This window comes from Portunus trituberculatus, chromosome 44 (genome assembly GCF_017591435.1).
Source record: "Portunus trituberculatus isolate SZX2019 chromosome 44, ASM1759143v1, whole genome shotgun sequence".
NCBI lineage: Eukaryota > Metazoa > Arthropoda > Malacostraca > Decapoda > Portunidae > Portunus > Portunus trituberculatus.
Genome location: NC_059298.1, coordinates 15,551,554 through 15,578,827, shown reverse-complemented (window position 1 = coordinate 15,578,827; position 27,274 = coordinate 15,551,554). Strand labels below are relative to the sequence as shown.

Below are 27,274 nucleotides of genomic sequence, written 5' to 3'. Positions count from 1 at the left end.
TTGTTCAGAGCACCACAACTGGGATGGAGAGTAAACAATTTATAAATAATTTTGAAATAATGGTTTTAGTAATATGTTCAAGCAAAAATCATCATAATAAACCATGTTGTGGGTATGCAGGTTCTGTTTATTCGTTTATTTATCTGTTTATTTATCAAAATGAGAAACAAAAATTGTTCATTTTCATTTAGTCAGAGCACCACAGTTGGGAAGCAAATTAAGAATTATACACTATTTCTTAGAAAGAGTAACCATTTTAGTATGAAAATAATTCAATTTTTCTTACTTTTCTTTCCAAAGAATTTTTATTTAGCTGTACGCTATATGCCACTCACTATTTTTTTCAATATTTTTCAAATAAATCCTGAATACTAAGTATGAACATAAATTTTTATGTTTATACCTTCATTGTTCTACAGGATACTTTCTTTTTCAAATATGATCAAGTGTAACTCAACAAAGATGATCCATATATTCTTTTTTCAATATTTTTGCAGTGAGTTCAAATGGAGTCAGGACACAATTAGTTTGAGTGAAATTGGGCATTTCCATTTGAGGGTTAAGAACATAATCAAATTATCAGACAAAAGTATTTCAAACTCATTTTTTTCTGATTTTTTTAATACGGGTCCAGAGATGTACTGAAATTATAAAACTTTTCTATAAGAGATTTTTCTCTAAATTTAGACAATTCAAAATAGTATTTGGAGAAGAAAATATTGATATAGAAAATATGTCAGTTGAAAAAGTGGGATTCTTTAAAGTATATTAATTTTATTTTTAAGTAAAAAAAGTTCTTTAATGCATTCCTAGGAACTCTGAAGTATTTTACGACTGTTAGTAAGGGTTTCTCTTTGACTGAATATAATCTAATAATTATACAAAAATATTTGAAATAGAATTTATATAATTTTTGTTTAAATGCAGGTATGGAATTTTATTTTTTGCAATAAAAGATTTTCCTCTAAATTTATGGATAATCAAGAAGTATTTGGAGAACAAGAATATTGATATAAGAATTATACACCAGTTGAAGAAGTGGATTTTTAAATATTTTTAATATCTCCTTTTTATTCTTAAATGAAAAAAGTTTATCTATGCTGCATTTTTAGAAAATCTAAAACACTTTATAAATGTTTATAAGGGTTCTAATTTAGATAAGGAGTACAGTCTTCTCTAATAATTAGACAAACTAAAAAAATTTCAGATTTTCTTAGATATCTGAAATTTATAATATCAAAAGTTTTGCAGTAAAAGACTTTCCTCAAAGTTTACAGACAATTTAGGAAATATTTGGAGAAAAATATTGATACAAAAATTATGTATCACTTGAAAGTTTTTTTTTTAAGTGTGTTCATTTTATTCTCAAGTGAAAAAAGGTTATCTATGCTGCATTCCTAGGAACCCTAATATATTTTGCAATTGCGTATGAGGATTCTTCTTTAAATAAAGAACATATTTTAATACTTAGACACAAGTATTTGAAATTATTATTTTTTTTTATTCTATTTTTTTTTTCCAATAGAAGATTTTCCACAAAGTTTATATAGTATTTGGAGAAGAAAAATATTGATATAAAAATTGTTACTTGAAAGTGGGTTTTTTAAGTAAAATTTTTATTTCAGTGTGAAAAAAGTTTTATCTATACCTCATTCCTAGGAACTCTGAAATAGTTTATAACTGTAAATAAGGATTCTTCATTAAGTAAATAACATACTATAATCACACAAAAGCTCATAAACCTTGATTTATCTTTGCTTACTCTCATTCTATCCATGATGGAGATAGCTTCTACAGGATTTTCACTTTCTATCTCCCGAACTTCATGTTCTTACTTTATTTATTGCAGTCTGGAGTCATGCTAAATCAACTTGCCAAGAATTTATTTCATCAATACAAAATTTTATGAGCTATCAAAATAACTTTCCTCAAGAATCTTGGCACTCAATCTAAAACATCTTATTTCCTTAATTTCACCCATTCAGTACCAAAGTGACTATCAGTAAAGCTTCAGTCAGATCTTTATTAGAAACTGAACACTGAGTCATTCTTGGCTTATCTCTCCTTTACCATTACCCTTCCACTATTTCATGCCTGCCTAGTATTAAGATTCTTCTCATAGGTGCTTTTTATGCTCTCTCCAGTCGTAATCCTTGGAAGGCTCTTGGATTGGATATACAATACAATATCTCCAATCATCCTCAGTCCTGTGGTTGGTTTTGCTCTCATACCTTCCCTAGTCAAACTTCCACCTAAATCTGCCCACATGTACCTGTGCAAAGTTTACTGTCTACTGGATAATCAAAACCATCATATAATAATCCATCATATAAGTAATTTGGTTCATACTTTTACAATTGTATTCTGAAAACACTTTAGTTGCTAAACATATTTATCCCAAAGGGTTATCTATAATTGGTCATGATAATATGCAACAGAGAAGAGTTTCCAGTATCAATATATTTTATATGTCTAAGTTCGAGAAGAAATTCTGCCTTTTTAATTTGCCTCCCATACAAAGCAAACAGTCTGAAATTAGTAGCATGCAAAATCTTACATCAGAGGCAAGATGTCAAGACTCTAGAGGAATGGTGGGAATCTGCCACCAATATTGTAGACCCACCACAGTTGTCATTTCTGAATGGAGTATCATCATGAAAGTGTTAAAATGATTTGACAAGACAAATGCTGATGGAGTTTTCTTGATTGTATTGCTTCAGATGACAATTATCCCACTTAATACTTGCACTGGGCATCTGAAAGTAACAGGGACAGTTAAGAATGAGGTAATGAATGTAATAGGAAAATTAAATTGTACTGATCCATAGGGTGAGTCCAATAATCCGTGCAATGTTGCCAAATATCTCATGACTTCTGAGAAAACGGAATAACTTCTCTTTATTCCATTTACTGCAGGACTTTGCTCAAAGAGAGAGAGAGAGAGAGAGAGAGAGAGAGAGAGAGAGAGAGAGAGAGAGAGAGAGAGAGAGAGAGAGAGAGAGAGAGAGAGAGAGAGAGAGAGAGAGAGAGAGAGAGAGAGAGAGAGAGAGAGAGAGAGAGAGAGAGAGAGAGAGAGAGAGAGAGAGAGAGAGAGAGAGAGAGAGAGAGAGAGAGAGAGAGATGCCATTGGTAAATTAAATACAGTAAAGGTGCTGGTTATAAAACTGAAAATGAGGCTGATAATTTACCTAATATTTACTGTCAAGTCCTCTCGAGATATCCAATCTAACATAATGAGGGTGGAAAAGAAACATAAGATGAAATTACTTTATTTCAGTTATTGCCCCAAACTGACTTGGCAAAGTCATTGAAGTTACCGTTGCAGAGCAGTTCTTTTTCAGAGAAGTAAACACAGGCCGATAGGGTTGTGGTACATATTTTGTTTGCGCTGGAACAAATCCTCTTCACCATGACTTTAGACATACTAGCTACATCTGCTGTCCTCTTTCTAGTTTGATTTGTGGGTAAAAGTGGTCATCGATTTGCTTTTTCTTTTTTAAGAAGTATCTATTAATTCTGCTGACGAATTCCATGGTTTGGCTATACAACACACAGTAAGACAGGGAAGCGTCAATGTGTCCTTCCATCATGGTGACCAGATGAGAAGTGAGTCGATTTGCTTCTGCCTGGTGACCTGACTCACCCCCCTTTCCCCAGGGAAAATACTGCTTCGGATCAAGTGGCAACATCGCCTGACCTGATATGCCACATCATCATAGATGTACATGAAATACCTTCATTTGATTTGGTATACAACACTTATTTGTATCATCTGCTATTCAATGAAATAGTCAGAATATTCTTAGAACGCCATTTGTTGATAATACAATGATTAAAGAATCGTGAGTAGTATAGGATGTTTTGATTGGAAATCTGGCAGAATGGCAAACAACACCATACGGGTCAGTACAATTTAGTTTTACTATAGTGAGGATATATGGTTTGGAATGCAAGAGTGACACACTCCACTATGTTGAATTTGTCTCAATACTTTGATAAGATCTGTTTTTACTTTATTTTCTAGTTTTACTTATGAACTATACAGAAGTTTGGAGGCTATAATGTTCAACTAAATTTAGAAGTGTCCCTTATCACTACTATCTCCCACCATCTATTATTAACCAGTACAGAGGTTAGCATGTTGCCTTGCCTCCCATACACACAAGACTTAGCTCACCTGACCTTGTACCTACCCTCATCATACTTTCTTCATACACTGTTCACAAAATTAGAACTTCTAAAATTTCCCAGGAGCTTTCCTCAACTTTACACTCCATAATGTTCAATTCCCCTCAGATCCTCTGGCCCACCTCCTGAATGTCTTTAATGCCAGCTAGCTGTTGGGGACATTCCATTCAGTGTGACATCAAGCCATCACACCATCCCCAAGCCTGGCAAGAACCCTTCAAAGGCTTTCTCATGCAAGCTCTCTAGCCTTCTTTCTAACCTCGGAAAAACACTAGAACACATACATGGTGATTGGAACGTGAACATCTTCCTGCACACATCATGAGGTTTCATCCTCACAGGGGTACCATGGATGCCATCCTCAACCTGGAGTACCACACCAGGAAGGATTTAACAACAAGCACTTCACTCTAGCCTCTCTTGATCTTAAAGGAGTTTCTGACTGCTTCACATAATGCCATTGTTGTCAAACTTGGCTGTCTGGGACTCAGAGAGTCCTCCTCAATGGGGTTATGTCCTTCCTGTGTTCAAAGTCCTTCTCTCTGGTGATAGGTACCTGGTGACCTCATGCCATAAGTGCTTAACATCATTAAGTCTCTCACATATATTAAGTGGGATGCAGACAGGAGTAATCTCCTTCGCTCTTATTGTTCTTATATCCAATCACTTGGACTACATATATGAGGTTTATGAAGCAGCCTCATCCTCTCTACTCTAAAAATTAAATTAAAAACCCTGCCCTCCACATAGCTTTAGAAGCTTTTAGGTCCTCCCCTGTCACAGTCCTTTAAGCAATCCTCCTTACCCTACTGTCAAACCAACACTCAACCCTCTTTGTCCACACCTACAGTAACTTGTGTTCACCCCCTGGCAGCCATGCCCTCCATTCTGCCCCCTTTGTAGAGAGAGCCCTCTCCTTTGTTATCCCTCTTTTCTCACTCTAGAGAAAACCTCCCTTTTTTGGGTCTCTTGGAGGCTTTACACACTGACACCATGATCCAAGACTGGCTGCCCAGTGAGGGACAGGACCTCCTTCCTCACACTATCAAAACAGCTCACATATTTACACTGATGGGTCTCACCTCCCATCCCCCACCTTTCAGTTGGTGCAGCTATTTATATCCCTTCACTCTCCATTGCCACTATCTTAAGGTTGCCACCCATTGCCTTTCATCTCACAGCAGAATTGTTTACCATAAAGGAGCCTAAAATTTGCTAAGTTACACTCTCCATCCTGTTTCACAGATTGGTTACTCATGTAAGAAGTGTGGTAAATCAGAGGAATACCTAAAAAAATGTGGACAAAATTTAAATCAATGGAGTAATAAACAAACAAAATGTGTGCAAGATTTAGGATAAACATCAGGCCATAACAGCCAGTCAATAGTAACCTTTAAACTGCTTTTGAACAACAAGTCTAGGACACAGCAAAGATTGTAAACTTGCCAGGCTTCCTATCACTATATGAAATAGCATATGGAACAAAAACCTCAATAAGAGCTACACATTTGTAAAAGTAATAACATTTTAGTTTGTCCTAAGTATGATTATTTGAAATGGATAGCTTTCTTCAGTGTAAAATATATGATTAGTTCAAATTGTACCTGTTGTCTTATGCTTCCACGTATTCCACATGGTAATCTCCACTGAGCTGCAGGGTGTAGGTCAGTAGCAGGGAAGCACCTCTATGCCACCCAATGCTCTTGTATATAAACTCCAGGATCTTCTTTATTTCTTTCTCATGATGTCTGCCCTGTGTTCAAAAAAGTCTGTTTTTTAGAAACACTGCTCCATCATAATCTAGAAATTGTTGTAAAAGCACATTGATATGACAGTATGCATGAAAATAAAAAAAGAAAAAACCTTTTATCCCAAGTGCACCAGTAAGCATTTTTTGCCCTTTGATTGAGTAATATTTAGCCACTAGGCTGATATACTGGCTAAAATACCCTATGTCATTCAAAGAGTTGTCTGAGCCATTAGAGACACCAAACAGGAAAGTGACATAGCAACCACAAGGCAGTGTCTACCTCAACTCTCGCTTGCATAAAAAGTATGTTTTCAATGGACATGTGTGTGTGTGTGTGTGTGTGTGTGTGTGTGTGTGTGTGTGTGTGTGTGTGTGTGTGTGTGTGTGTGTAATTCACCTCGGTCACCTGTTGGTCACCCAGCCAGTCTTCTCCATTACGGAGCGAGCTCAGAGCTCATAGACCGATTTTCGGGTAGGATTGAGACCACAACACACTCACATTGGGAAAGCGAGGCCACAACCCCTCGAGTTACATCCCATACCTATTTACTGTTAGGTGAACAGGGGCCACACATTTGCCTCGCTGCACCAGGACTCGAACCCAGCCCTCTCGATTGTGAGTCGAGCGTGCTAACCACTACACTACGCGGTGTGTGTGTAATTCACCTCGGTCGCCTGCTGGTCACCCAGCCAGTCTTCCCCATTACAGAGCGAGCTCAGAGCTCATAGACCGATCTTCGGGTAGGACTGAGACCACAACACACTCCACACACCGGGAAAGCGAGGCCACAACCCCTCGAGTTACATCCCGTACCTATTTACTGCTAGGTGAACAGGGGCCATACATTAAGAGGCTTGCCCATTTGCCTCGCCGCCCCGGGACTCAAACCTGGCCCTCTCGATTGTGAGTTGAGCGTGCTAACCATTACACTACGCGGTAAGTGTGTGTGTGTGTGTGTATTTACCTAGTTGTATTGTACAGGGTTCAAGCAAGACTCATAGTGTCCTATCTCCATATCTCCATTTATCTAGTTTTTCTTTAAAGTTATTCACACTATGTGCTGTAACAATTCCATTATTCAATGCATTCCATTTTTCCACCATTCTGTATGGAAAACTGTATTTTCCAATATCCTTCACACACTGCCTCATCCTGATCTTCTTTTCATGTCCTCTTGTCCTTCCATCTTCTTCCGTCAACAGCACCAGGTCTTCTTTGTCTATCTTTTCAATATCATTTACTATCTTATACATTGTTATTAGGTCCCTGCATTCTCTTCTATCTTGTAAGGGTGGCAGTCCCATTTCCTTCAGTCATTCTTCATATGTGAAGTCCTTTAATTCTGGCACTATCTTTGTAGCAATCTTCTGTATCCTTTCCAATTTTCTTATATCCTTTTTAGAGCTCGGAGACCATACCACTGCTGCATATTCCAGCCTTGGGCGTATCATGCTTGTGATGATTTTTTTCATCATATCTTTATCCATGTAATAAAATGCCACTCTTATATTAGTCAACATCTTTCTTATATGATAGCCCAAATATATCGCTTGTGTGTTTATCAGGGCTCAGATTTTCTTGTATGATCATTCCAAGATCTTTTTCCTCTTTAGTCTTTATTATTTGTTCCTCTCCCATCAAGTAGTTCCATACTGGTCTTCTCTTACTCTTTCCTAGTTCCATTATGTGACATTTCTTGGCATTAAACTCCAATTTCCACTTCTTGCTCCATTCATAGATCTTGTTTAAATCTTCCTGCAACACCAGACAGTCCTCTCTGGTTTTGATAACTCTTAGCAACTTTGCATCATCAGCAAATAAATTTATATAACTGTTTATCCCAATGCAAATGTCATTTACATAAACTTGAAACATAATGGGGGTTAACACTGACCCTTGTGGCACTCTGCTAGTTACTTTACCCCAAGATGAGTATGTATCTCTAATCACAGTTCTCATTTCCCTATCCTTCAAATAATCTCTTGTCCATTTGAGCAAGGTTCCACGCAGTCCTCCTATGTTCTCTAGTTTCCAAAAAAGTCTTCTGTGCGGGACTTTATCTAAAGCCTTTTAAATGTCCAGGTATACTGTATCTACCCATCTATTTCTGTTTTCAAGTCCTGCAATAACTCACGAGTAGAAGCTTATTAAGTTTGATACACATGACAGCCTTGTCCTGAACACAAATTGTCTGTTCGATATGACTTGCTCCTCTTCTAGAAATTTAACCCATTTTCTTTTGATAATTATTTCACATAACTTCCCTACGACACTTGTAAGTGACACTGCTCTGTAGTTTAGTGATTCAGTTGCCTTTCCTCCTTTAAATATCGGTATTACATTGGCTCTCTTCCACTCTAGTGGAACTTTCCCTTCATTTATTGAACTTTTAATTATAGGTAACTCTCAATTTACGTGATAGATGCATTCCAAGAGGCATCGCGTAAAACAAACATGTAATTCTCATAAGAAATAATAGATAATAGGGGGGATGCGGGATGTGGTCCAAAAAAAATTCGTACAAAATACTCTATTTATTTGGATAAATTAACATATTTTTATTACTTAGCATTCTAAATACTAGAAGTGTATTTAAAGTAAAGGGAAAAGCAAGAAATAATAAGAGAAAGCAAAAAATTATAAGAGAAAACAAAACAAAGAATACATAAACACAACACTCACTGCATCACTGCCTTCACCACTCACACCACAGTCAGTCACCGTCTCCCTCTGAGCTTTACCACTTTATCAAAAATCCACATATCAAAAATAACCCCACATGCAGAAGAAAATGAAGGACGTTTTGGGGCCATCTTGGTGAATTATAGGCAGATTGAAGAGATTCCGTCTGTACTCAGTGCTGGCAGACTGCAAATGAGGCATGAGAAGAGCGGAACTCTCTGGCGCGCAGTTTGAAATTGCGTCTGGTGCTCAGTTTGAAAATGCAGTTGGGCCAAATCGTGTATAAGCAAACCGATCACGCAAATTAAATTAATTATAATATTTTTTCCAGTCACGTTATAACAAAAACGCGTAAATCAAACACGTGCAAATCGAGAGTTACCTGTATTTCCCAAATTGGATCCAGTAATTGCTCTTTACATTCTTTTAACACCCAGCCTGATACACTATCATTGCTTTTCTAACTTCAAACTTATCCAGTAATCTTTCAATATCCTCTTTGTGCACTGCAATCTCCTGTAATCCTTGGCAATCCAGTGTCTTATTAGGTTCTGTGAAATCATCTTCTGCAGTGAATACAGTTTTGTAGCTCTCATTCATTATTTCACACATTTCCTTCTCTGTTTGGTATGTCTTCCCTTCTTTAATTGTTTTTTCAATTGTTTCCTTATTCTTTGTTTTGCCATTTATAAACTTAAAGAAAAGTTTGGGTTAATCCTTGCTTTTATCCACTACATCTTTCTCAAACTTTCTTCCTCTCTCCTTACTCTAATACTCGTATATTCATTTCTAGCATCTTTGTACTGCCGACTATTATAGTCATTTCCCTGCTTTAAGAGTTTCTTCCACACTTTATCCTTTGCCTTTTTTGTTTGTATGCATCTAGCATTGTACCAACCATGTATTTTTTTATGAACTCTATAAACAGGAACACCTGCACATAATAATACTCCACTCAATATCAGCAAAATAACTCCTTAATTTTTCAAAATGTGTGTGTGTGTGTGTGTGTGTGTGTGTGTGTGTGTGTGTGTGTGTGTGTGTGTGTGTGTGTGTGTGTGTGTGTGTGTGTGTGTGTGCGTGTGTGTGTGTAATTCACTGTTTGATCTGCTGCAGTCTCTGACGAGACAGCCAGACGTTACCCTACGGAACGAGCTCAGAGCTCATTATTTCCGATCTCCGGATAGGTCTGAGACCAGGCACACACCACACACCGGGACAACAAGGTCACAACTCCTCAATTTACATCCCGTACCTACTCACTGCTAAGTGAACAGGGGCTACGTGAGGAGACACACCCAAATATCTCCTCCCGGCCGGGGAATCGAACCCCAGTCATCTGGCTTGTGAAGCCAGCGCTCTAACCACTGAGCTACCGGACCGTGTGTGTGTGTGTGTGTGTGTGTGTGTGTGTGTGTGTGTGTGTGTGTGTGTGTGTGTGTGTGTGTGTGTGTGTTTCACTATTTGATCTGCTGCAGTCTCTGACGAGACAGCCAGACGTTACCCTACGGAACGAGCTCAGAGCTCATTATTTCCGATCTTCAGATAGGTCTGAGACCAGGCACACAACATACACCGGGACAACAAGGTCACAACTCCTCGATTTACATCCCGTACCTACTCACTGCTAGGTGAACAGGGGCTACACGTGAAAGGAGACACACCCAAATATCTCCACCTGGCCGGGGAATCAAACCCCGATCCTCTGGCTTGTGAAGCCAGCGCTCTAACCACTGAGCTACCGGGTGTGTGTGTGTGTGTGTGTGTGTGTGTGTGTGTGTGTGTGTGTGTGTGTGTGTGTGTGTGTGTGTGTGTGTGTGTGTGTGTGTGTATTTACCTAGTTGTAGTTTTACAGGGCCTGGGCTTTACGCTCGTGTGGCCCCGTCTCCATATCTACACTTCTCCAATTTTTCTTTAAAACTATGCACACTTGTTACTGACACCACTTCTTCACTCAAACTGTTCCACATCTCAACACATTTTTGTGGGAAACTATATTTTTTAACATCTCTCAGACATCTTCCCTTTCTCAGCTTTTTACTATGCGATCTTGTGCTTTGAATGTCATATTCTTCTCTCAGGATCATTATCCACATTATCTCATTATCCACTTGGTCCATTCCGTTGATCAATTTATAAACTTGTATCAGATCCCCTCTCTCCCTTCTCTGTTTCAGGGTTGGTAGATCCATAGCCTTTATTTAGTCTCTCCTCATATGCCATCCCTTCAAATTCTGGAACCATTCTTGTAGCCATTTTTTGTAGTCTCTCCAACTTCCTTATGCGTTTCTTTTTATGAGGGGTCCACACTACTCCTGCATATTCCAATTTGGGTCTTATTATAGTACTTACCAATTTCTTCATCATTTCTTTATCCATGTAGTGAAATGCTACTCCAATATTCCTTAGCAAATTATATGTATCTCTGAAAATTCTATCAATATGGCTTACCGGTTGATTGTTTTCTTCCATCGTCACTCCTAAGTCCTTTTCCTTCTTTTACTTTCTCTAGTTCTATTCCATCTCCCATCTTATAGATTCCCACTGGTCATCTTTCACTCTTTCCCATTTCCATGACATGGCTTTTGTCCACATTGAATTCAATTTCCCACTTTTTACTCCATTCCCAGATCTTATTAAGGTCTTCCTGCAGTATTTCACAATCTTCTTTTTGCTTTATAACTCTGCACAGTTTCGTATCATCCGCAAACAGATTTATGTAGCTATTCACTCCTTCTGGCATGTTGTTAATATGTATGAGGAAAAGTATTGGTGCTAATACTGATCCCTGCAGCATTGCGCTTTCTACTGCTCTCCACTTGGACTTCATATCTTTAACTACCGTCCTTATTTCTCAACCCCTCAAATAATTTTCCATCCATCTCAATGTGCTTCCTTTTAAGCCACCCTTCTCCTCTAACTTCCACAGTAATCTTACATGTGGCACTTTGTCAAACGCCTTTTTTAAATCCAAGTAAATACAGTCAACCCAACCCTATCTTTCTCTCTTGTGTGTGTGTGTGTGTGTGTGTGTGTGTGTGTGTGTGTGTGTGTGTGTGTGTGTGTGTGTGTGTGTGTGTGTGTGTGTGTGTGTGTTTCACTGTTTGATCTGCTGCAGTCTCTGATGAGACAGCCAGACGTTACCCTACGGAACGAGCTCAAAGCTCATTATTTCTGATCTTCGGATGGGCCTGAGACCAGGCACACACCACACACCGGGACAACAAGGTCACAACTCCTCGATTTACATCCCATACCTACTCACTGCTAGGTGAACAGGGGCTACACGTGAAAGGAGACACACCCAAATATCTCCACCCGGCCGGGGAATCGAACCCCGGTCCTCTGGCTTGTGAAGCCAGCGCTCTAACCATTGAGCTACCGGGCATGTGTGTGTGTGTGTGTGTCTGCACAGTGTGCTTGCTTGAATTCACTGAACAGGTATGTATCACTACCTTGACAGCTATAATTTAATATTCTTAATGTGTGTGTGTGTGTGTGTGTGTGTGTGTGTGTGTGTGTGTGTGTGTGTGTGTGTGTGTGTGTGTGTGTGTGTGTGTGTGTTTACCTAGTATTTACCTAGTTGTAGTTTTACAGGGCCTGGGCTTTATACTCGTGTGGCCCTGTCTCCATATCTACACTTATCCAATCTTACTTTAAAAGTATGCACACTCGTTGCAGACACTACTTCTTCTTTTAAACTGTTCCACGTCTCAATACATCTTTGCGGGAAACTATATTTTTTAACATCTCTCAGACATCTTCCTTTTCTCAGCTTTTTACTATGCGATCTTGTGCTTCGGATGTCATATTCTTCTCTCAGGATCAGTTTCTCATTATCCACTTGGTCCATTCCGTTGATCAATTTATAAACTTGTATCAGGTCTCCTCTCTCTCTTCTTTGTTCCAGGGTTGGTAGATCCATAGCCTTTAGTCTCTCCTCATATGTCATCTCTTCAAATTCTGGAATCATTCTTGTAGCCATTTTTTGTAGTCTCTCCAATTTCCTTATGTGTTTCTTTTTATGAGGGGTCCACACTACTCCTGCATATTCCAATCTGGGTCTTATTATAGTACTTATCAATTTCTTCATCATTTCTTTGTCCATGTAGTTAAATGTTATTCCAATATTCCTTAGCAAATTATATGTTTCTCTAAAAATCCTATCAATATGGCTTACTGGTTAATTGTTTTCTTCCATCATCACTCCTAAGTCCTTTTACGGTGTGCGTGCGTGCGTGTGCGTGTGTGTGTGTGTGTGTGTGTGTGTGTGTGTGTGTGTGTGTGTGTGTGTGTGTGTGTGTGTCCACACAGCGTGCTTGCTTGAATTCACTGAACAGGTATGTATCACTATCTTGACAGCTATAATTTAATAATCTTAATGAAAAACCTGCAAACCAAGTGCTAGTAAGTTATTGACACATACACAAAATTTTTTTATCTTGAGTGGTTATTTCAACAGTTTACTGTTTTCAGCATTAAAAACTAATATTTCAAGAATCCTTAAAGGCAATTTAAGTAATAATGGCAAAAATGTAAGAAAGTAGCTCTCTCTAAATGGCACAAATGGAAAAAAAAGAAAACATAGTATAATTTGATTTCAATCTAGGAAACTAAGACTTATAATACTACCAAAATATTTATGAACCTTCATGAATCTTTTTGAATTATACAATCATCCAACATACTAAAATGTAAAAAGTCAAACTGATATACCTCCTCTTTCCAAGGAAGGGTGATCAGTTGGTTGCAAAACAGTAGCTCATGGAACTGTTCTAAATCAACCACCATTTTTGAACATCCAGGACTTGAGGAAATGGTGACTATTATCATCCTGTTGCTTGGCAGAGTGTCCTTACTAAAACTTTTCAGAATTTTAGTCAAATGCTTCATGCTGAAAAGTTAAACTTGTTTTTAAAATTAAGCTGATCTCTCTCTCTCTCTCTCTCTCTCTCTCTCTCTCTCTCTCTCTCTCTCTCTCTCTCTCTCTCTCTCTCTCTCTCTCTCTCTCTATATATATATATATATATATATATATATATATATATATATATATATATATATATACACACACACACACACAGTCAACTCTTGATTAACAAAAGGGTTACGTTCTTGGAGATGTCATGTTATTCAAACATAATTTTCCATAGAAAACAATGATAATGGGGGGATTTACATTCCTGGCCACCAGGGAAGTCTGCCTATTTTGGGGATTTTGTTACTCAAACCTTAAAAACTATTAATGCATCACTAGGTCCACAAACAATAAAACACGTTCTTATTTTATTAGCTCTGATTGTAAGCAACGTGGCCTCCCTCAGTCCCATCACATGGACAATCACCGAGGTCTTTTCTCCTCTAGCAAAGCGATCTAATACTTCCATCTTCTTTTCAATGGTCACAGTATTCCTTGATTTCTTGGAATCACTTTCCTGTGAGGAGGCTGAAGGATGCTTGGATGCCATTGTATAGGACACTAGGTGAAAATAGAGAAACAATCCACACACAGAATGCCTGACTTCTAATCTTTCTAAGATTTCTGATTGGGGCAGAGAAATTTTAGTAGTGTTCAATGCCTTAAAAGTTCAATTCCTTCATCTATCAACTCACACAACCATTCCCTCTTCAATGACACTCAGCTGTCCCGCTCTTCCACAATGAATATCCTTGGTCTGTCCTTTACTCATAATATTAATTGGAAACTTCACATCTCATTTCTTGCTAAAACAACTTCTATGAAGTTGAGCATTTTGAGGCATCTCCACCAGTTTTTCTCACCTCTCCAACTGCTAACTCTGTACAAGGGTCTTATCCGTCCTTGTATGGAGTACTCTTTGCATGTTTGGAGGGGTTCCACTCACACAGGTTCGTTAGATAGGGTTGAATCTAAAGCTTTTCATCCCACCAACTCCTCCTCTGACTGACTACCTTCAGCCTCTCTCTCATCACCAGAATGTTGCAGCTCTTTATCTTTTATCACTATTTTCATGCTAACTGCTCTACTGATCTTGCTAACTGCATGCCTCCCTTCCTCCTGCGGCCTCGCTGCACAAGGCTTTCTTCTTCCTCTCATCCCTATTCTGTCCAAGTCTCTAATGCAAGAGTTAACCAGTACCCTCTATCATTCATATATATATATATATATTTTTTTTTTAATACCATGTGGGCTTTTCATGGGAGTTTAAGGGCTAAAGGGGATACTTTTTGGGGGTACCTCCTATCTCAAAGCCCACCCGCTAGGAAACCGTTGCCCCGAGTGAGGAAGCCTAACCTACACTCAGACCATGGACAGGGTTCGAACCCGTGTGCTTGGAGACCCCTCAGACCACAAAGCACATATGGTTCCACTGTACCACGGCAGCCCCCATTTCACTGGTAAACTCAAGAACTCCCCACCTGCTTCTGCATTTTCCTCTTCTTACAACTTGAGTTCTTTTAAGAGGGAGGTTTCAAGACATTTGTCCTTATTTTCCGGCTAATTCCTTTAAAATCTTTTAGGAAACCTACAGTTTCAGTGAGCCCTTTTTTTTTTTCTTATGTTTTGTTGCCCTTGGTAGGTCTCTCTCTTGCATATAAAAAAATAAAATTACAATCAACAAAGGATTGTTTTGTGATGCACAAAGTGAAATCTTGCATGGAACATGGAAAACAAAGCTAGAAATGAAGAGACATTTGTCCGATCGGCAGCAGCCGTTTCTTCTTGTGATCCTCTTTAATTTGTGTGTTGCTTTCACCACAATATTTGTGTTTGCATCCATTTATTGCCTGCTATAATGGATACCATACTCATGGCATGATCATATAAGAATACAAAAGTATGATGTCCATTATAGCAGGTAATAAAGGGGTAGAAATACAAATAGTGGTAAAAGCAACACACAAGCTAAAGAGCATCACAAGAAAAAAAAAAAAAAGCAGCCCCCGCCACCGATTGGGCAAATGCCTCCTTATTTCCTGCTCTGTTTTCCATGTTCCATACAAGATTTCATTTTGTGCATCACAAAATAATCCTCTCTTGGTGGTAAGACTTGTAAAAAGCCAATATAAATGTTATTTTGTGAACATAAATTGTATACAGGCAACCCCTGCTTAACGAACACTCACAAAACAAAATTTCACTACAACAAACGTTTCCTTTTACTACCATCTGCTCGTATAACGAACACCAAACTCGCTTTAACAAAATTTTATCCAGGTAATTTTTTCAAAGTTTGAAAGCCCCACCATATCACACAAGCCGACAGGCTTTTGAATACATTCTTTGTTTCTAAGCCTTTCTGAGAGAAGACAAATTCTCACAAAACACCCTTACACAAAGATCTCTTAATATTATGATTGAAGAGCATAACCAGTAAACCTTTGATATAACATGACAAGATACAGGCAGACCCACTAAAGTTCTCAAAGACTTTTTTACATTTAGTTGCTCAAAACAACTCTCCATTTAATTGCATCATATTATGCAATCATTCTTTCTTGCTCTATAAATATTTGTTTATTACATATTTCTTCCATTCATTCATTATCTTTCTCTTATTACCAAAGAAATTAAACCCCACATTTATCAACCCATTTTATGAATATCTGCTCATTAATGTATCATTTTCCCAAAATCCATAATACATTAACATTACATACCTTTCATATGTTTCCAACAAGAAGGGGAAGATGATGAAATGAGCAGTTGGTGTCATAGCTGGTGTCAAGGTACTTACATACTTTCTGAAAGGTATTTAATATTATTTGAAAAGGTTTTGGTTGAAACTCGACTGTATTCACACTTTTGACAGGTATTAAATCTTACTTAAAAAAAAAAAATTTTTGAAAGACACTAATCAGATCTTTTCTGGGATTTTATTGCCATTTAACAGAAGTTTCTTCTATATATTACTTTCTTTACATATGGTGAAGGGGGTGTTATTTTTTCATAAAAGGTTCAAATGCAAAATGGCAAAGAAGCATGGATAGGTTGGAGCTTGTCCACTAATTCTAAACCTCTTCAAGCAGACAAGTGAGGTTATATATATATATATATATATATATATATATATATATATATATATATATATATATATATATATATATATATATATATATATATATATATATATATATACTGTATAATGACCAGCCTTAGGCCTAGTCAACTCTGATATGGAAGTTTCACTTAATTGTCCAAGACTTACATATCAAGATCCAACTTGCATTTAAAGCGTTTTGTCATGTGTCTCTTGCTATGCACTTCCAGGAGGTATGCTTTGAGTTTTTCACTAAAAATCCTCTCCCCAACAATCTGGAAACAAAAATATGTCTTATCATCCGATGACCCTTCTAATGGAGTTAATTCCATAAACCACGAGCCTTGTTAACAAAGTGAAAGTGCTAGACAACAATAACTTCCAATAGTGAAATATGTTGGATAATTTGAAACACCATTCTGGATAATAAAGAATTATATATATATATATATATATATATATATATATATATATATATATATATATATATATATATATATATATATATATATATATATATATATATATATATATATATATATATATATATATATATATATATATATATATATATATATATATATATATATATATATACTTACCAGAACATTTGCAGTACTTCCTGACAAAGTGGAAAAGTTGAGAAGTGAGGCAAAATTGTTTCTCTGACATTTTCTCATAGTAGTGGTGTCATGCTGTGTTTGTCCTCTCTTGGGAATGGCCTTGCGATCATAACACAAGCCAAAACTTGTCAGATTGCAGCCTTGATCAGTTGGAGTCACTTCACTCTCAAACCGGCTGACATTGTTTTCTTCCTCTATTGTCTCTTCTTCCTGTAAATAATAGATTTAAAAGATTGCTATTTTAATCATACCGTTGTATGTGTATTTACCTAGTTGTATTGTACAGGGTTCGAGCAGGGCTCATAGTGTCCTGTCTCCATGTCTCCATTTATTTAATTTTTCTTTAAAGTCATGCACACTATGTGCTGCAACAATTCCATTATCCAGTGTATTCCATTTTTCCACCATTCTGTGTGGAAAACTGTATTTTCCAACATCCTTCACACACTGCCTCATCCTGATCTTCTTTTCATGTCCTCTTGTCCTTCCACCCTCTTCCGCCAACAGCACCAGGTGTGTGTGTGTGTGTGTGTGTGTGTGTGTGTGTGTGTGTGTGTGTGTGTGTGTGTGTGTGTGTGTGTGTTATTCTCAAGGATTTTTGTAATGCAAATTTTTTTATTCTGAGATTTCTGTTGCAAAATTCTTTTTATTTTTTATATAGGTGCTGGAATGTTTAAACATTTTAGTTTAAAATTTTCATCTTTTATATAGGATATGCTCCTTACTTGACAAGGAACTGGTATTGATGCAACATAAAGAATGGTTGGCGTCTATTATTGATGTGTTCTTTATGAGCTTAATCTACAATTTCTGTGAGTAATTTCTAGGCATGCAAACATCCTTCCCATATGATAATGTCTCCTACAGACCCTTGGCATCCTGCAAACCATTTTTTTTTTTAAGTAGGAGAGAAGGCCAGCCAAGGGCAACACAATGTTAAAAAAAAATGTCCACTTCATGCTGGTTCTCTAAAAGATAAGAAGGGTTATCCAAAATTAGGGAGCAAATGTCTTGACACCTCTCTCTTAAAAGAAATCAAGTCGTAGGAAGACAGAAATACAGAAGCAGGCAGGGAGTCCCATAGTTTACCAGTGAAAGGTATGAATGATTGAGAGTACTGATTAACTCTAGCATTAGAGAGTTGGACAGAAAAGGGATGAGAGGAAGAAGAAAGCCTTGTGTAGTAAGGCCGCAGGAGGAGGGGAGGCATGCAGTTAGCAAGATCAGTAGAACAGTTAGCATGAAAATAGCAATAAGAGATAGAAAGATATGCAACATTTCAGCAGTGAGAAAGTGGCTGAAGACCGTCAGTCAGAGGAGGGAAGTTGATGAGACAAAAAGCTTTTGATTCCACCCTATCTAATAAAATTGTGTATATGGAACCCCCCAAAATATGCAAAGAGTACTCCATACAGGGGTGGATCAGGCCCTTGTACAGAGTAAGCAGTTGGAGGGGCAAGAAAAACTGGCAGAGATGCCTCAGAACACCTAACTTCATAGAAGCAAGAGATGAGATGTGAAGTTTCCAGTTAAGATTATAAGTGAAGGACAGACCAAGGATGTTCAATGTGGAAGAGGGAGACATTTGAGTGTCAATGAAGAAGGAAGGCTGTGTCGAGTTGATAGATGGAGGAACTGAGGTTTTGAGGCATTGAAAACTACTAGATTTTCTCTGTCCCAATCGGAAATCTTAGAAAGATCAGAAGTCAGGCATTCTGTGGCGTCCCTGCATGATCTGTTGACTTCCTGAAGGGTTGGAAATCTCTGAAAGGATGTGGAAAAATGTAAGGTGGTATCATCAGTATGGGAGTGGATAGGGCAAGAAGTTTGGTTAAGATCATCAATGAACAATAGAAAGAGTGGGTAACAGGACAGAACCCTGAGGAACACCACTATTAAAAGATTTAGGAGAACAGTGGCTGTATACCACAGCAGCAATAGAACGGTCAGAAAGGAAACTTAAAATAAAGTTGCAGAGAAAAGTATAGACACCGTAGTAGGGCAATCTGGAAATCAAAGCTTTATGCCAAACTCTATCAAAATCTTTTGATATGTCTAACGCTACAGCAAAAGTTTCACCCAAATCTCTAAAAGAAGATGACCAAAACTCAGTAAGGAAAGCCAGAAGATCACCAGTAGAGCGACCTTGACGGAAGCCATACTGGCGATCAGATAGAAGATTGTGAAGTGACAGATGTTTAAGAATCTTCCTATTCAGGATAGATTAAAAAACTTTAGACAAGCAAGAGATTAAAGGTATAGGATGGTAGTTAGAGGGATTAGAACGGTCACCCTTTTTAGGAACAAGCTGAATGTAGGCAAACTTCCAGCAAGAAGGAAAGGTAGAAGTTGACAGAAAAAGTTGAAAGAGTTTGGCCAGGCAAGGTACAAGCATGGAAGCACAGTTTTTGAGAATAGGAGGGACCCCATCAGGTCCATAAGCCTTCCAAGGGTTTAGGCCAAAGAGGACATGGAAAACATCATTACATAGAATTTTGATCGAAGACATGAAATGGTCAGAGGGAGGAGGAGGAGGGACAAGCCCAGAATCATCCAAAATGGAGTTGTTAGCAAAGGTTTGCAAGAAGAGTTCAGCTTTAGAGACAGAAGAGATGGCAGTGGTGCCATAAGGATGAAATAAAGGAGGGAAAGATGAAGAAGTAAAGTTATTGAATAACGTTTTTGGCAAGATGCCAAAAGTCTCGAGGGGAGTTTAAGTTTGAATGATTTTGACATTTTCTATTTATGAAGGAGTGATTGGCAAGTTGAAGAACAGATTTGGCATGATTCTGGGCAGAAATATAAAGTGCATGAGATTCAGGAGATGGAAGGCTCAAGTACCTTTTGTGGGCAACCTCTCTATCATGTATAGCATGAGAACAGGCTGTTAAACCAAGGTTTAGAAGGTTTAGGTTGAGAGAAAGAATGAGGAATGTACACCTCCATGCCAGACACTATCACCTCTGTTATGCGTTCAACACAAAGAGATGGGTCTCTGACACGGAAACAGTAATCATTCCAGGAAAATCAGCATAAATACCTCCTCAGGTACCCCCAACTGGCAGAGGCAAAACACCAGAGGCACCTCTGCTTAGGAGGATCCTGGGGAGGGATTGGAGAAATAGGACAAGATACAGAAATGAGATTGTGATCGGAGGAGCCCAACGGAGATGATAGGGTAACAGCATAAGCAGAAGGATTAGAGGTAAGGAAGAGATCAAGAATGTTGGGCGTGTCTCCAAGACAGTAAGGAATATGAGTAGGGTGTTGCACCAGTTGCTTTAGGTCATGGAGGATAGCAAAGTTGAAGGCTAGTTCACCAGGATGGTCAGTGAAGGGAGAGGAAAGGCAAAGCTGGTGGTGAACATTGAAATCTCCAAGGATGGAGATTTCTGCAAAAGGGTAGAGGGACAGAATGTGCTCCACTTTGAAAGTTAAATATTCAAAGAATTTACTAGTCAGAGGAGTTACGGGAGAGATAGACAGCACAGATCAATTTAGTTAGAGAGTGACTGTTGAGTCTAAACCAGATGGTGCAAAACTTGAAAGATTCAAGAGTGTGGACACTAGAGCAAGTTAAGTTGTTGCACACATAGATGCAACATCCAGCTTTAAAATGAAAATGAAAATCGAGAAAGTAGGAGGAAACAGAGGAGAACCTACAGTCAGTTGCCTCAGACAGCTGTATTTCAATGTGGAAAAGATGAGGTTTAGTAGAAGAGAGGTGGTGTTCTACAGAATGATAATCAGATCTAGGACTGCGAATGTTACAGAAGTTAATGTAGAAAAAGTTGAGGGAGGTGTCAAGACAGTTGTGGTCGTCGTCAAGAGAGCAGTCCGACCTGGAGACATCTCTGGTCCCCATCCCAGAAGGGGACTCTGAGGCTGGGTTTGGAGTTGCCATTTTTTTTTTTTTTATTTTAAGTGAAGGGTGAGTATGTGGTAAATGCATGTAGTTTTATGAGAAGAAGGAGAGTTGTCTTTAGAGGGCAGGCTGTGACTGCCCCCTTGAGTTGTGAGATACAAAGGAAAGCATTCAGCGAGATCACAACTAGCTTTAATGGAAGGTTCACAGCACCCTCTGAACTAGTGCTATTAGACTTCACTGGGAGTAAACCATCATTTCGGTAGGTGTCTACTACCTCTTCCTGTTGTCATTTCTCTTCCTATTCCAATGAAAAAAAAAAAAAAAAAAAATTAAATTACATTTTTATTATACAATGGTATGTATCTCAGCTTACAAGTTTAACTTATTTTGTGACAGCTCATAGCTCAATTTGTTCACATTTCAAATAAATTTTCCCAATTGAAATTAATTTGAATTATATCAATCTCTTACATATCCATCATAATAAAAGAGAATATAAAGAAATAAACTGGTTTTATAAAACGCATTTATATTTATATTTAAGATCATAAAATAAGGGGTAACAGACAATGCTGACAAAGGTGGATGGTGGAGAATGTAGGCTTAGGGTCAGACAAAAGAAATTTGATCGAACAAAGAAAAAATGCATATAAATCACATATATGAAACTAGCACAGCACAAGAAATGTTTTGGTGGCAAAAAACAACACGAACTGAATGCATTGGATGCAAGATGCTAGATGGATGCAGTATTCACTTCACCAAATATAAAAGAACCAGACTAATTTGGCACTGTGTGCATTGTTAAGGGCAGTGGGCCTTGTACACACATGGCACGACCTGTACATGTTGCCATACACGACCAGGGGTGTGGAGTCGGAGTCAGAGTCGGAATCAAGGAGTCGAGGAGTCGGCTACTTTTGGCCGGAGTCGGAGTCGGAGTCGGAGTCAGAGTCGGAGTCAGTAAAAATATGAGCGACTCCGACTCCTTTACGTGATAAATTTTCAAGTAGATTCCACTTCATGGAGATTGGAGATTCCTACAAATTGAGAGAAATTGACTTTGTGGAGGATGTGTCCAATCAAGCATTAAATATAAAGATAATTTTTTATTAATTTATGATAATTATATAATCGTCAAGTACACTTTTATTATGAATTGACTCGAAAATATGTAAGTATTGATTCTCTTAACTTTCGTCTTTTTTGGGTGTGGCAACTAGCGGGCTTTTTGCTTAATCTTTTCCCTTGGCCACCATCCCTCATGTAAAGAAAATAGACTATATGTTGTACTGGAAAAAAAAAAAAAATGGAGTCGGAGTCGGAGTCAGAGTCGCAACATTTAAATTTACTGGAGTTGGAGTCGGAGTCGGACTTTTGAAAATTCGACTCCACACCCCTGTACATGACTACATGGTTATTGAATGGTTCTCAATTTGGAGATGGGAGAATGACTTTATTGTGTATCTTCTGATAACAGAAGATCCAATTCGAGAACCATTCAATAAGCCATGTAGTCATGTATTTAGATACACTAAAGCAAAGAATGATTAAGAAAAAGAGAGATAGCTATGAGCAGGGACATTTCTTGGGACTGAAAACTTTGGGGGCTGAGCCAAGATCCTTACAGGGAAGTTTAGGGGATCCTTCCCAGGAAAAAAAATATATTTCTGTGCTCTCTTTAACCTTGTAGTGACTTCAAAATGTGTCAAAATTAAAGTTTATTACATCGATAGAAACAGTATGATGCATGTATAAACGTTGAGGCATCGTCCTGTGTTGCATTCGCTAAAAATGGGAAATTACAACTTCTTCTACAACTCCTTTACTCTTTAGTGGCTCATTAATGTACAGTTCTGTTATATTTCTTCTGAAGTTGAATTATTCAGGGCTAAAGCTCCAGATGCCCAGGCCAGGCAATGCCACTGGCCATGAGTGTCAAGTGTAAATATGACATCTATGCTGAACAGGTGCAGCCAATGCCCAAAGTACCAAGTTAGTCAGGTTCAACTATAGCAGTAGTGTACCTGGAACTAGCTCACAACTAGCATTTTGGCTCACAAGTTGAAGTGAAAAATCGATCAAGTGACTACTCACATCTCAAATTCCTGTAAAATGGAGGCACTCATAAGTTAAGGTTCCACTGTATTGATATTCTCCTCCTGCTTTTAATGATTTATTAATCTACATCTTATAAGTAATTTTTTATGCATCTTGTTGAATTTTTTATCGAATATTTGTTGTGAATGACCTCTTCTGTTTGTGTTTATTATTTCAATTACAGAATTTTTCTTCATGATTTTGAAGACTTGTATCATGTCACCTCTAATTCTTCTGGCTTGGGAATGTCTAGTATTTGCAGTCATTCCTATGTGAACCTTTGGGTTAATGCCTAGAATCAGTCTTTCTCAGTAGCACATGAAACGACTACATGTTTATGAAGATTTTTTTTTCGGTGTAAGCCTTTTATTGCCTTAAAGTGATGCTTTGGAAAACTCAGATTCATGTCAGAAACAGAGTCCTGTGAGCAGTACTCAACAGTCTTCCTCTTCTTCTTGTGGCTGTTCACATTATTAAGGCATTGTGGGTCTTGTGGGATTTGTGGTGTTTATAAATAAATCATGTGTCACGGACGTCCAATGAGAGCCCACCATGCCGGTAGCGTAGACCGGGGTGAACTGGTCCCCCCTGCCAGCTGGGGTGAATTGGGCCACTCCTCAAAAATTTATGAAAAATTTGAAAATTGAAAAAAGTGAATTTTGGGCTTGAAATTGAAAGCTCACTTCAGTATCAACACCTTAAAAAAGTTTTTGGTCCTGACCGAAAACTCAAGGTTCCTAGGGCATTCCAAAAAAAGCGTGTTTTTCAAAGTTGCAAAATTTTTGTATCCAAAAAAAATTTTTGTATTCAATTTCACCTGACAGTACACTAAATTTTGTTGAATTTTTATAAAAATTGCAGGTTATATAGATAATTCTTTGTTCTTTTGCATGCTTTAATCAAAAATTTAAAATTCCTCTAGTTTTAGTGCTATAGGCACTTCAATGAGTGGCCCGATTCACCCCAGTGTATTTCGTATACCGGGGTGTATCGGGCCACCACACTTTCATTATGTTTTTGCTAAATTAAAGCTTCCTAATGTTTTTTTTAAGTTATAACCATCATTAAACTTCCTCCTCACACCACTGATGTACTGCAACCTCTAGATGTTTGCTATTTTAAGCCTTTGAAGACCAGGTGGGATGCCACTATTGCCAAATGGCAAGCAGCAAACTATGCTCGGAAAATTACCAAAGGGGAATTCATAGATTTGGTGGGCAAAGTTTGGGATGAATGTTTCAGTCTCCCAAATGTAAAAATGGCCTTTAAAAAGATTGGTTTGTATCCACCTGACTGCAGTGTTTATCCAGTGAAAACATTCAACCCAGATCTGTATAAATTATGCAAAAGTGTCCAGACATCTTCAGAGCCAGTCCACAAACCAGCGACTCCAAAGAAGGTCAATCCTCCCAGAGAGATGATTTCCCCTTCAACCTCTTTTGAACAGATAATGGCAGATGTTTTCAGAAACCCCTACCCAACCACTAGTGGTACAACGCAGACAATAGCAAGAAGAAAAATAGATGTCCATAGTTGCATCATAACACACAATGAGTTCTTAGAAGCAGTTGAGGAGAAAGAAAAGAAGATCCTTGAAAAGAAGAAAAACAAAAAAACAGAACCACAAGAAAAAAGAAAGAAATTTCATCTGGGGAAGAAGATGTTGACAACTTTCTGGAAGAGTTTGAAGAGACTGTAGAAAAGAAAAGGAAAGCGCCAGAAGAAAGGACATCAAAGAAGAGATTCCGCAAAAGCACGCCACTAAAGGAGCCCAGTTCAGCAGAGGAGGAAGATGCTGAGCTATTGAACAGCAGTCATTCTTCAATCAGCAATATAGAGGACATGGACGAAGATGAAGAAATTGAAGGTGTTGTAATGTTTAATGCTCAGAAGTACAGTAAAATACAGAAAAAGAGAGAAATAGAAGAAAATGGCTACTATGGGATGGATTATGGAAAAGCATATATTGGGCGTGTGATTATGTGTGGCAAAGACTTCTTGAAAATGAAGTTTTTGGAAAGAAAACCATATGACATGTATGACAGGCCAAAAAGGGATGATATTGATGACTCTATTGATGTGAAATATGTGTTTTGTGGACCCATAAAGCTTGTGGACACAACACCTTATCAGATTCGAGGTGTGGATGTGGCCTATAAGAACTATAAAAAATCTAATAACATATTCGAGAGAGAGAGAGAGAGAGAGAGAGAGAGAGAGAGAGAGAGAGAGAGAGAGAGAGAGAGAGAGAGAGAGAGAGAGAGAGAGAGAGAGAGAGAGTGTGATAAGTGAAAAGAAAAAGTAAAATACATAAAAGATACTGAAAAAAACATTAAAACTTTAGTGGCCCAAAGGATGGCCCAATTCACCCCAAAGGGTGGCCTCATTCACACCAGGACTTTGGCATAGAGTAGACCACTTATTTATGTTAATAACTTCTATAATGATAATCAAAATTATTATTTTTTTTCAGGGAATATGTATCACATAGTAAGGTACCTTCACACAAATTTTCAATTGATTTGACTGATTTGTGTAGATTTTATAATAAAAGATGTAAAAAGTGGCCCGTATTCACCCCGGTCGATGCTAGTTAGGTAAATGACATATCACGGCAAAACCAATCACAGGCCTTCAAATATAGGATATCCAATGAGAGCCCGCCATGCCAGGAAACAATATTGCATTTGTTTCTCTTGAGAGAGGGTGAACCACATCAGTTTCTATCATTTGCTTAATTGCTTTCAATCATTTCAGGGTTTTTTTTAGTTCTAAATTCTAATGCTGCTACACTAGAAACGTAAGAGATACATTCAACTGTGTGTACATCACAAGTTGATTTTTTTTCCTAAATTGTGAGTAATATCAGATACCAGACATTTTTGTGATTTCCTTGAAGAGGTGTAGCCCAGCAGCACCATGTTAGCCTGTTAGGAGAGAGCGACTGTGGTGAGCCTTGCTGTTATTGGTGAGCAGCATTGCCACTGCTTTGCTACATTTTATATATAGGTTAAAATTTGGTGAGGTTGGGTTTAGGTTAGGGTTTGGTCAGTAACTAAACGGTGGTGTCAAGGTCCCCAAGCTTGCTGGGAAGGGGATTGGTGATGATAGGGAGGAAGGACTTGTTGCAGATATTTATCCTACCTTGGGGAGTCCTCTATTGACCACAAGTATTCCAAGTGGGAGGGGTGAATAAACGTCCTGTTGACAGTGTCTAAGCCTTCCACAGAACAGTGTCTACATGTACTTTTATCAATAATTACTTAGCCTACTTACTTTTGTATAATTTCATCATATCATGGACGCAGCTGAGGTGGGCCTCCACTGTGGCCAGGCAGTTCAGCCTTGATGTCAACCCTCCATGTGATGAGTGAGTTGCCGAATTATACAAGGTGAAAATAGTCTCTTAATCTTAAAATAGATAAGAGAATGGACGAAAAAGATACAAAAACAGGACCGAGACATAAATTGGAGACGCTACACAGTACATAAACCAGTGAAATGTTGGTCTGACGCTACCGTACCTCCAACTCTGGCGATGGGGCAAAGGACAACCTCTTGGGGCCACTTCGCCTGCCTGTGTTTTGTGTGTCAGCTTTCCTGATTATTGATTTCCTTGAACTCGACATTGTGATGTGCTGCAGTAACTTCAACTTCTTCGGCACTGACACAGAAAATCGTTCAAAGCCGTCTTAATCTGGAAGCACTACCTGTGTTTTTTCTTTTTCAAACATCAAAGTTTTGCTCCCTTGATCTTGAGCTTGACAACTGGGACGAGATTTTACTGTTTATTTATCTGATCAAATTATTGTCGCTCACACATTTTACTGTACTTGTTAAGTTGTTACAGGTCTTCCGGTTTTCCGATTTTCTCTTTTCTTCTTTATCATTTATTTTTATTTTCTCTTTCTTAAAGGGGTTCACACGTTACAATTTGCGACTGTATTTGCAAGTCGCTAGAAGTATTGACTGAGCCATTCTAGTCGGAAAACGTCACACATAGCGACTGGAAAGTATCGACTGTTTGGCGCCTTGGCGAGA

At 38.1% G+C, this 27,274-nt stretch overlaps 1 protein-coding gene across 1 annotated transcript; it reads right to left on the bottom strand.

Annotated features, from left to right (window-relative positions):
• Window positions 1-2,315: 2,315 nt before the first annotated feature.
• Window positions 2,316-26,991, bottom strand: LOC123519056. Its single transcript, XM_045280221.1, has 7 exons — window positions 26,758-26,991; window positions 17,245-17,475; window positions 16,811-16,917; window positions 16,263-16,346; window positions 13,338-13,515; window positions 5,793-5,941; window positions 2,316-2,756 (listed from the first exon to the last, which is right to left on the bottom strand). Exons 1-6 carry the CDS (start codon window positions 26,860-26,862, stop codon window positions 5,801-5,803), a joined length of 846 nt encoding a protein of 281 aa, XP_045136156.1. The 5' UTR covers window positions 26,863-26,991; the 3' UTR covers window positions 2,316-2,756; window positions 5,793-5,800.
• Window positions 26,992-27,274: the final 283 nt, after the last annotated feature.